The 11652-nt window shown below is 34.9% G+C and overlaps 2 protein-coding genes across 2 annotated transcripts in view; one reads left to right on the forward strand and one right to left on the reverse strand.

The window, feature by feature from the left end:
* LOC106773172 overlaps positions 1 to 7403 on the reverse strand; it is a 24465-nt gene extending 17062 nt beyond the window's left edge. The window contains exon 1 of the mRNA XM_014659890.2: positions 6834 to 7403. Coding sequence (XP_014515376.1) covers positions 6834 to 7164 — 331 coding nt within the window. The 5' untranslated portion in view covers positions 7165 to 7403. The remainder of the gene's footprint in view (positions 1 to 6833) is intronic.
* Positions 7404 to 7807: 404 nt separating this feature from the next.
* Positions 7808 to 8349, forward strand: LOC106758349. Its single transcript, XM_014641284.1, has 2 exons — positions 7808 to 7987; positions 8059 to 8349. Exons 1-2 carry the CDS (start codon positions 7808 to 7810, stop codon positions 8347 to 8349), a joined length of 471 nt encoding a protein of 156 aa, XP_014496770.1.
* Positions 8350 to 11652: the final 3303 nt, after the last annotated feature.

The raw sequence follows: 11652 nt of genomic DNA on the forward strand, positions 1-11652 counted from the left end.
AAACATAGGGAACTTACCTTCACTGACGCCCAAGCTGAATTTGTTGCATCCACGAGCACATAGAACTTAGACGAAGAAATGGAGAATGCGAACCCTAACTCTGATTTCTGATACCCACCAAATTNCCAATTCTCTTAAATCCCTAATTCCCCCACTTATTCTTTTTCTCATTCTTAAATAAAACCAAATTATAAAATAATTTTCCACGTCAATAGCTTTTTTTTTAAATCATTTATAACTTAAACACTTATCTGTCCACCACGTCATCACTAAGAAACGGCGTTACTCTTTATTTAACGGTGATGGCTAAATTGNTTCATTTTTACAAATTAAAGGACTAAATTGAGACAAAAAAAAATATGGTGACCAAATTGAGATTACCATACAAATATGAGGACCAAAAGAGGGTTTTAACCTTTTTTTTTTAAGCTGAGAAACGTGAAACACATTGTAGATATTCACTAATAAAGGTGCTAAAGCAATTTTATAAATCACGGGCAATGATTTTCTCGAGGATTTTGTATGGAAAATAAAAACTTGAGAGACAACTTTAGAATCTTAAGACTCGTCCCACACTACTAGAAGACGGGGCTTTCATCCTGGATCTGTCTTTCATGTAACTCCAATTTATTTTTTATTTATAAGGTGTTAAGTGATCTATTTTTGGATTTTCTTATGAAATAAAATTATTGAATGTATTTAATGTTATTTTTTTATGGATAATATTTTCAAAACCAACAAATATCAATATCAATTGTTATTATTTGATATAGTTGGATCACATCAATATGATTGATTTTCTCAATTGTCTGTGTTTTTATTAAGTGAATAACAAAATAATTCTACTCGAGTTCTAGAAAGACTAATAAGATTATTTATGACATTTGAAGATGGTCCACAAGTCATGCTTAAAGACAAAGACCTAACTTTGAAAAATGTTATTGAAATTATATTTCCATAATGTTATCATCTTCTATGTCGTTTTCACATTCAGGAAAATGTGTAAGCTAAGTGCAAAATATTAGTAAGCTTTATTGAGGCATGGGTGTTGTCATGGAAGCATGGGAACATGGATTGTGAACATGAGTCAATCTTTATTGATTGTGTTGATTGCCTTCATCATGCTTGTAATTCATGACTTTTATTCTATAAATATGTCAATGACTCTTGGATCATTCCGTTTAAGAAATACTTTGTAAAGACATGATTAAACTAAGTAATTCATTTAGGAAACACAACATTAAATAGTACGTATGTTTGAATCTTATTTTATTTAGTTATTTTTGTTAGAAGTTTTATAATATTGCTTATGTCATTTGTATTATAGTTGAGTCTGCTCACTAGAGCCTAAAGGAAGTATTGGGAGGCGATATGAGAGACCTCTACCCATTTTAGGATCTGATACGTAACGTCATCATCTTGCAACAAAATGAAATAAAGGCATCATTTGAGAAAATCTAAATCTTATAAGTGATAATTTTAAGCCAAGTATGTATTAAATATTAGTTGAATATGTATCAAAATATGCTTTGAGACTCACTACTAAGGAGTTTAATCGAGTTTAGCATATAAGATTTGTGTTTGCATTTTGAGTTGAACATAGGGTCTACCATATGCTTGTAAATTCGCATGATTTGATCCTAGGGATTCCTCTATCTGAAATTCATATAATGTGGACTAAATTGAGCTTTTCAAATATTTCATCAAAATAATCGATCGCAGGTAGAGCCATACATTCAAAAGGAACTTGATTTAGTATTCAATTGTTTCAAAGAAATTGACATTGTAAAAAAAGTAAAGTGACAATCAAACATAAGTACCTCTATTGCTTAAAGTTAAAACAAATAAGTTAAAACAAATGATGCACAAAAAGACTAAAGTTTAACAATCCAAAAGTCTACGTATGTCGGATTTTAGATTTCAAAATTTGAGGATACCATATTTAAGGATTGTATTCAAAATCCTAAATATTAAACTCTAAATATAGAACACATAAAATAAATAAAATTAAAAAAAATTATAAAACCATTAAAATATTAAAAAATTAAAATAACAATAACAAATTTTTTTTATATATATCAAATTTAAAAATCAAGTGTACTCATTAATCAAATTTTGAAATTAAATACACTTTAACTAGAATTTTAATCAAATTTGAAATTCATTCAAATCTGAAAAATCCTTTAATCAAATTTTAAAATTCATTTCATTTCCTAATTGGATTTTGAAATTTGGTATTTCTTTAACCTCTCCACCCTAAATCCCTACATTCATTGCCCAAAATCCCAAATTTGTTTTCGGCCTTTGTTCAACTACGGATTTCGATATTGGGTTCAACTAAATATTTAAAAATTTATAAACATAGTAAACTTCATATTTTTTAAGTTTATAATTTTTTAAATATTTAGTTGTGTTGGTGCAGTGATGCCTTAATGTAGGAGGTGAGGGAAAGGTAGACTTGTTTGTGCAACGTTAGGGTTAGGAGAAAGTGTGAGAAAAAGTGAATGTGTGATATAAAGAGAGAGATTTATTTATTTTACCCAAGTCAGAAAAGTTCAGGGTAAGTTTAGGGATTTAGAAAAATTTGGGGGCAAAAAAATAAAATTGGAGGTGTAGGAAGAAAGCCCCTAGAATACGTTATTACAAATAGAACATAGTCTCCTATTTTAAACTAGAGAGTGATACGTTGACAACGTTTTTTCAACAACGTTTTGACAACGTCACATGTCAGCGTTGTATTGGATGTTTTTCTTTTTTTTTCTTTTTTTAGAAAAAAACTGATTTGAAAAAGGGAACTTATTATAATTCCAAAAATACCATTGCCCCTTTTCAGCACATTTTCTCCTCTGAAGGTCTCTCTCCTCCATTTTAGGTTTCTTTTAAAGCTTTCTCTCTTCTCCATTTTAGGTTTTCCTTTGAAGCTCTCTCTCTCCTCCATTTTAGGTTTTCCTTTGAAGCTTTGTCTCTCTCCATTTTAGGTTTTCATTTTGCTTTGAAGGTTTTCTCTCTCTCCAATTTTTGAAGGCGTCGAAGTGGCAATTTTAGTTGGGTTTTCATTTTCCTTCGTCGTTGGGTTTCTCTGTTGAGTTGGAGATTATGCTTGTCTTGTTGGGTGTCAATCTCCTTGTTCTGTATTCGTATTTGGGTTATGGGTTTTGGCATTTGTTGGTTATTTATAGCCAAAAATATAATTTTTTTTTTATTTTGCAGTTGTTTGTTTGTCATTCATTGTTGGTTATCTGTATTACAGGTCGAGCTGCTTGAAGAGAAGAATGAAGATGAAGGTGGTTACAATATGCCTTCTAAACAACATGACTTTGACAATGACTTTGCATGTGAGGGAGGAATTTACAGTTATGAAACCGTTATGAAGGAAGGACTATGTCGAAAGCGTTACAAAAGCAAAGCTTGTAAAACTTCGTACACTAGATATAGTCTGAAACTTGAATGATTTATGTAATTTGTTAATAATGCAGAATTTGGTAGACATTGAACTATGGATAATTGTATTTGGTAGAATTATTTTGATTGTTAATAAACAGAGTGGTTATTCGAATTCTAACTGTTATATTCATTCCATGTGTTGTCTGGTAGTGTTATTTACATTTCATCCTTTGTGCTTGCTATAAGAACTGTCCAATTTTGTCGTCCTTTGTGCTTATTGACATAGGTCTGATGCACATGCAATCGATTACAGAGGCCCTATAATTGCTTACCAGTGGAAAATTCCATTTTTGTAGCGAAAGTTGGAGAGTGCTCCCCAGGCATGGCTGAAGTGCTCCCTAGGTTGTTGAAGACTGTGTTTTCAATGTTTTGAGGATTGATTAACCCTGTTGGCCATGGTTGAATGTGTCCACAACCACTACAAGAAAAAACGTCATTATCTACAACCCAAATCCGTATATAAGGCTCAAAATCCGTATATAATTTTTTATTATATACGGATTATATACGGACAAAAATCCGTATATAATACTGTCGTAGCTACTATTATATACGGATTATATACGGAAAAAAATCTGTATATAATACTGTCGTAGCTANGCCCTATTGAACACAATAGATTGATTTATCAGCAACTGCAATCTTAGTGAATAGGATTCATCAGTCCTAGCTTGCAGAATTTGATCAGTGAAGTGNAAAGCAATTTGGTTTCACATAAACATTACAAGTGGCAGAATGGTGAGCTAAGAAGGAAACGAAAGCTGGTAGTTGGAAATGACAGTGAACTAGGGAAGGATTTGTTACTTTGGTTGTATGCATTTGCTACAAGACACCATTTAGGAATCATTGCTATATTGAAAAGAGTTAAGTTTGTAGTTTACTAGAAAGGACTAATCAATGATGTTAGCAACTTTATTCAACAATGTTCTAGGTACCAACAATGTAAATATGATTTGCTACATGCCATTTGTTACAATCATTGCCTATACCTAAACAGATTTGGCAACATATTACAATGGATTTTGTAGAAAAATTCATTTGGTAATCAGGTCATCTTTGTTGTGGTGGATAAATTGAGTAAAGCCACTCATTTCGCAACTCTATCACATCCCTACCTTGCAAGGGAAGTTGCTCAGGCATTTATGGACAATGTGTTCAAGCTGCATGGTTTTCTAAATTCCATTACTAGTGAGAGAGATCCTATGTTTGCAAGGAAGTTTTGGTAATCTTTTATGAATTTTCAAGGGGTTCAAATTCAGCTTTAAACAAGTTATCGTTCTAAATTGATGGATGGTCTGAGGTGGTGAATACGTGTCTAGAAACCTATCTCAGATGATGTGTGTAAACTTTCTTTAGAATTGGTCTAAATGGCTTCGTATGGCTTAATGGTGGTACAACACCACCTATCACACAACAACCAAGGCAACTCCCTATAAAATCATCATGTATGGCCACCCACCTCCCATCTATATTCCTTATCTTACAAGGGAGTTCAAGGTGGAGTTAGTTTACATAAGCTTAAGAAAAGGGAAGAAATGTTGGAGCTAATCAAATTTCATTTAAGAAGATCACGAGAGAAAGAAGCAATTAGCTGACAAGCATAGAGTAGGTAAGAAGTATCAGATTGGTGATTCATTATGTGTGAAATTGCATCCATATAAGCAGATTTTAGTGGCTTACAACAGCAATGCTAAGCTGAGCCCAAAGTAATTTGGTGCTAATAAAATCACTGATTGCATTGGTGCAGTAGCTTATAAGTTGGATCTTCCTATTCAAACTTCATAATGGCTTCCACATTTTAGAGCTCAAGAAAATCCAGTAATTTCTACCAATCTGCCATATCAAGCTGAAGATGCCTTTGCAGAGAAGGAGCCTGAAAAGAAATTCTGGATAGGATAACAGTCATAAGAAAGGGAGTAGCAATAACTAAAGTTCTAGTTAAACGGAAGTACCAATTTCCGGACGAGGCCACTTGAAAATTTTACTATGACTTGAAGAAGAAATATCCTACATTCAATCCTTAAGGACAAGGTTGTTGACCAGAAGGGGGTATTGATATGAAATAAGTTGGAAGAATGACGTAATTCAGCAACAGTTGCTAGCTGATTCAGTTTGAGTTAGTTAGATATTGCCTTTTTCTTAGGGAAATTGTTAGATTCAGTTTTGGAATGGCAAGTAATTGGTCATAGATATTCATTTATCTTTTCTCGTAGACACTCTTAATTAATCTTTCTGGACCTTTCTCCTATAGGGTTTCCCATTTCCATATATGTACTTCGAGTTGCGTCTAATTCCTAGAATTAAGAAATATCACATCAGAATGCAAATCTTCCTCACATATATAGAAGGTTGAGTTAGGCCTAAACTTACTTTCTAAAAACTATTAAGCATTCGTCTGAAAATAGTATTGTTGCTCAATCCCCAGATGCCAATGCTCCTATAACATCTCTTAAATAATTTCCTATATTTCACATGGAAAAAGCACCTGTCAAACTTCATATGCGTGGTCGGGAAAACAGAAAAACCACTAGCGTGTTACACTGCAGGCATTCTAATTCACAATTTTCTCTGTAGTACTATACATATCTTAAATCATAGATCCTATTTCAACAGAGAATATCCAGAACATGCTGTGTTTAACTTTCCTACAGAATATAAGAGACACACAAGACTCGAATCCATCTTTTTTAGCACAATTTGACACCTAATATCAAAATCAAATAAATATTATTTAGTATTATTATTATTATGATTATTATTACTATTATTTAAGTTAATCCTATGCGGCAGTTCCAGCCCTAATTTATACAAAGTTTTTAGTGTAACAAATATTTTTTAATAATAATAATTTTACAACAATAATTGTAATAATATTAATAATAAAATTATAAGTTGGTGCATTTTTCGTATTCTCATATCAACTTGGTCACCTAAACGACACATAACAAACTTGGCTATGGCAGTGTAATATCACATAAGCAAAGTTAATACAGTTAACGAAATAAATTGATTGAAATCTAATTAGTTTGATACGGTTAAATTAACACGGTTAGTACCATAATTAAATGAAAAGATAGTTTAGTCGGTGCCCAAGTAAAATTAAAAAAACTCAGATGAGAGGAAAATACATATTTAGCAAATCAGTAATAACAATAAGCCTCAACAGTGATATTGCATGTATTCAAAATTAAAAGAAAACATGTAAATAGTTAATATATATATATAGAGAGAGAGAGATATTTTAAAATGTTAGTTCTAGTTCAATTTAAAATCATATAACATTGTCAGAACTGTATTTTTTTTTTCTAGTTCGAGAGTAAAGCGATAATAGCAATAAAATAATAAAAATTTAGCTGTAGTAGAAAGCGTGTGAAGAGTGCAGAAAGAACCATTGGCAACAAAATGATTCTCGATAATCTTTCTCACTCTCAGAGACTCCTTCCCAACTCCTCTTCCGAAATCCTCCCCCATTTCCTCCACCGTCTTGCACGCCTTCTCTGCCACGCGCTGAAACCCAACTACGCCTTCCACGCTCGCCCCTCCGTCCAAAGAAGAAACGTTGAACTCCGAAGCTCTTGCGAAAGGCACGAGAGGGCGAGGGGCATCTTCCAAGGGCCTGAACGCGAGCAGCAACAGTCCTAACAAACCAGTCACCAATGCACACAAAACGACAAATGGTTTCGGCGCCACGCGCCTCCTTTTTCCTCCGCCGAGTCTCATTTTGCCTCCCTGTCTCTGACCTCACACTCAGCTATCTGTTTCTGCTGAATGTGAACAGAGCAGACGTGGCCTTTGGTTTGCTGATTTAATCATTGTTTTCGGGTATGGTTTGGGTCGGGTCTGAAGTCGAACCTTTTCGTGTTTCCATCGGATACATTTATGAGTGAAGGACAGCTGGCTTAGTAGCGCGAAACTAAAATATTTCTTCTCTCATATATTTATATCTTTTCACGTCATAACTCAATGTAGCTCTATATTTTTTTTTTGGTTAAAACCCTCTTTTGGTCCTCATATTTGTATGGTAATCTCAATTTGGTCACCATATTTTTTTTTGTCTCAATTTAGTCCTTTAATTTGTAAAAATGAAGCAATTTAGCCATCACCGTTAAATAAAGAGTAACGCCGTTTCTTAGTGATGAGTTGTAATATTTTTTAGCTGTGGTGGCAATATCTATTAATTTATATGGGTGTTGGTTATGTAATGAACTCCTCCACATGGCATACACGTGTTATGGTCTTAGCCCTAACACATGCCCTAAAACTTAACATTTTAANCAACCCTAACACTTAACATCCTACCAGATTTGTGGAAGCAGTGGAAGCAGATAAAGCTTTGGAAGAAGTGTTCATTTCAGGTGACCAAATGTCTGGATCTTCTTCTTCGTGCAAATGCTTGGGTGGTNNGGGCTTNGAACANAGTACTGGTGGTGGGAGCTGGTTGGGAGCAAAACCCAGTTGCTATTGTGGTTCGAAAGCAGTGTTTCGCATGGCCAAAACTGCTAAGAACAAGGGNAAACGATTTTGGGGTTGCCCTCACTTCAAGGTAATTTGTGTGATTTCATTTGTTTGAATTTTGATTTCGTTGACGAGGGGGTGTGGTTTCTTCTTGTACAGGGTGGGAGTGGAGAGATGGGTGGATGCAACTTCTTTCAGTGGTGCAATGAAGAAGTCTTTGATGAACGAAATTTGAGGATTCGTGATGAAAGGAGTGCAAGTGCGAGAAACGACGAAGTGGGTGGAAGTATGATGAAGATGGAAGAAAGAGATGTTGGAAATCTGAAATATGCTTCTTTGGAGAAAAGTGTCGTTATTTTGGAGAAGGGCATGAAGGTGTTAATTGGGATGATGTTTGTTACCTGGGTGTTTAATGTAATTTTGATTGTGATGTTGATGAAAGTAGATTGATTTTTTAGGAGGTAGATGGAAGTATGTTGATGAAAGTAGATTGATTTCTTAGGAGGTAGATGGAAGTATGTTGATGAAAGCAGGTCTCTGAAAGTGATGTAATCTAATTTCATATTAACAGCAAGTACTTTCATATTTATAAAAGTTCCTGTGTTTAATTTCATCTTGTAAAATGTCCCTTTTGATTTGTTTTATTTGATAATGATCTTTAGGGAAAAGAGACACAATATGNCATTCAATCTTTAGGGTGTGACAATTATTGTGATAATGATCTGTGAACAAGCACCATTGATTTGTAAACATTCAATCTGCAGTTAATTTGTATACAATAAAAACCAAAAACTCTTGAAGAAGCACCAATGAATTAAANTGAACATTGACCATTGTCTTAACCAACAGAGTTAATACAGATTGTAACTAAGGCATTGTCTTAAGCAATACACCAAAAAGACCAGANAAGACTAATAATCAAAAAAGATCTGATAGCAACATTGTCTTAATGAGTACATCAAAATACAACTGACATTACAATTAAAAGATGTAACCAATATAAGGTCAAAGTTCAAAGTTTCAAAATAAAGTGAAATATGACTTCATTCAGCAGCAGCAGGCACGTGTGTTGTTTGACCAGTAGGTTGCTCAGTAGGAGGTACTGTCACTTGTGGTGTTTGATCAGTAAGTTGCTCACTAGGTTGCTGAGTAGCTTGCTCAGTAGCTTCTGCATGAGGAGGTTGGTCAGCTGGAATATCTGTTGTAGTTGGTCGTTGTGGACAACATCTTTTGTTGTGACCAAGTTGTTTGCAAATAGCACATGATTTTTTGCTCCCACCCTTTCTTAGTTCAGTATCATTCTTCTTCAACTCCCAACTCTCTAGCCTTCGTTTTTTCTTGGGCCTACCAGGCATTGGCTTCTTCTTTGGGGGTAACACATCTGGATATGGAGTTTTCTCCCAAAGAACTTGACCATTAATGGGGTAAACGATGGAGTTGTAAGTCTCTTCATACGTTGACTTCCTATACCAAGTACCAATATAATCTTCTGCATTTACATTCAAAAACTTCATTGCAGTGATGGCGTGAGTGCAAGGAATACCAGTCAGTAACCATTTTCTACAACTGCATTCTTGCTTGTCAAGATTGACAACATATTGCTCCCCAAATTGTGAAATATGGATGATTTCAAATAACTGATCTGATGACCATCTGTCATGATTGAAAATTTAGAAACAAAGTTAGGAACAAAGTTTAAAAGAAAGAAAAAAAAGATTACCATGTTTGCTTTGGAAGAAGTATTGAACTTACCTTGGTAACCAATACCTGGTTAACCATGACTGTTTTAAAAATCTGTTGAGAACCTTAGGGCACACACTACCTTGATATAGTGCCATCTTTGTCCTGTTCTTAGCCCACCTCTTCATGATGTAAACCCTTATCTCTTCCAACATGGTGATAATTGGTTTAGTCCTAGTGTGAAGTAGCACACTGTTGAATCCCTCACACATGTTGTTGACAAGAGTGTCACATTGTGATCTAGAAGTGAATCTAGATCGTGACCAAAATCTGGGGAAAACAATATATGTGAAAATAAGTATAAATGTCCAAGTACAACAATAATAACGTAGAGTAAGCTGAACACATACCTTGGTGCAATTCCAATCAAATACTTATAGGCTTCTAAATTNATCTCTTTAATTTTCAACATTTCAGCCTCCCATAGTTGTGGATATGTGGCTGTTGCTGCTGTCCACATCAAACGTTTGAGGTCTTTTCCAGGAAATTGCTTTCTAAAATTTGAGTACAAATGTCTAACACAAAAGCGTTGTTCTACCTTAGGTAGAAGTTCAGTAAAGGATGATAGCAGACCCTACAAGTTTAAATAATGAAGTCAGATNNGNNNTATGTTAAATANGTTGTAATTAAGCTTTGTTAGGGTTGACTGACCTTTTGTTGGTCTGAAATAAACGTACATGCTCCACATATAGCCTCCCCACCAAGATCCCCAATCAGAAGGTCCAAGAACCAAGTCCAGGAGTCCTTGTTTTCTACCTCAACAACAGCATATGCAATGGGCAGAATTTGTTCATTTGCATCTCTTCCCACTGCTGTTAGTAATTCCCCTCCATACTTGCCTTTGAGAAAGCAACCATCCAACCCAATGATGGGTCTACAACTAGTGAAACTATCTTTGCATGCTTTCAAGCATACATATNTTCTCTTGAAGATACACTCCCCATTAATATTTTGAACCTTGATTTTCACTGTTGAACCTGGATTTGACCTGAGAAGCTCATGACCATAATCATAGATTCTTCTATATTGTTCCTTGAATGAACCATCAACATTATCTTTTGCCATGGCTCTTGCCCTAAAAGCCATATTTCTAGAGATTCCAACATTCCATTTCCTACTCACTTTATCCCTAATATCCATGACTTTCATGTTAGGGTTCTCTCTAACAGCTTTTTCCATCCTTTTGCTCAACCACTTAGAAGTGATACACTTCACATTAAAATCTCTGCTACAAGTGTGATCATCAATCACTTTTCTTAGCTGCCATGACTTGGAACGAGAACTAAAGGCACAATAAGCATACCATTTGCATTTACCATTGCCCCCACAACATTTTACACTAATCCTCTTGTTGTCATTCTTTAAGAATTTTAAATTTCGACCATTACTTAGTGCATATGTCCTAATGGCCTCTTTGAATTCGTTTTTATCAGTAAAATAAGTCCCAACTTCCCACTTATATTCTTCTAGAATTTTAGGCATGCTAAATGTGGGGAAGACAGTTCTAGGAATGTCACCTTCATCCTCACTTTCTGGACCACTGTCCAAGTGATCTGACACCCACTCATTGTCAGATATACCACGTAAATCATCCATGTCATCATTACCACTTGTCCATGAACTGCATGGTTGTTCTTCACTCAAGCTTCTTTTAGATGTACCAATGTTATCACAATGAATGGTCACATCAANAAGACTNTCTTCACTACTAGACTCATCTACGTTTTCATCTTCATCCTCATCTTCTTCTCTATTTTCATCTTCNTCCTCATCTTCATCCTCATCTTCTACGTCTTCCAGCTCAACCTCATCCACATCAGCAACCTCAACCTCCTCCAATTGTGTTAAACCTTCACCCTCACCCTCAACCTCATCCTCAACCTCTCTCTCAACCTCTCTTTGAACTTCTCCCTCAGCCAATTGTGTTACAACTTCAACCTCACCCTCAACCTCAGCCTCACACTCAACCTCACCCTCAACCTCTTTCTCAACCTCAACCTCACCCTCAACCTC

Source organism: Vigna radiata, chromosome 1 (genome assembly GCF_000741045.1).
Source record: "Vigna radiata var. radiata cultivar VC1973A chromosome 1, Vradiata_ver6, whole genome shotgun sequence".
In the NCBI taxonomy this organism is placed as follows: Eukaryota; Viridiplantae; Streptophyta; class Magnoliopsida; order Fabales; family Fabaceae; genus Vigna; species Vigna radiata.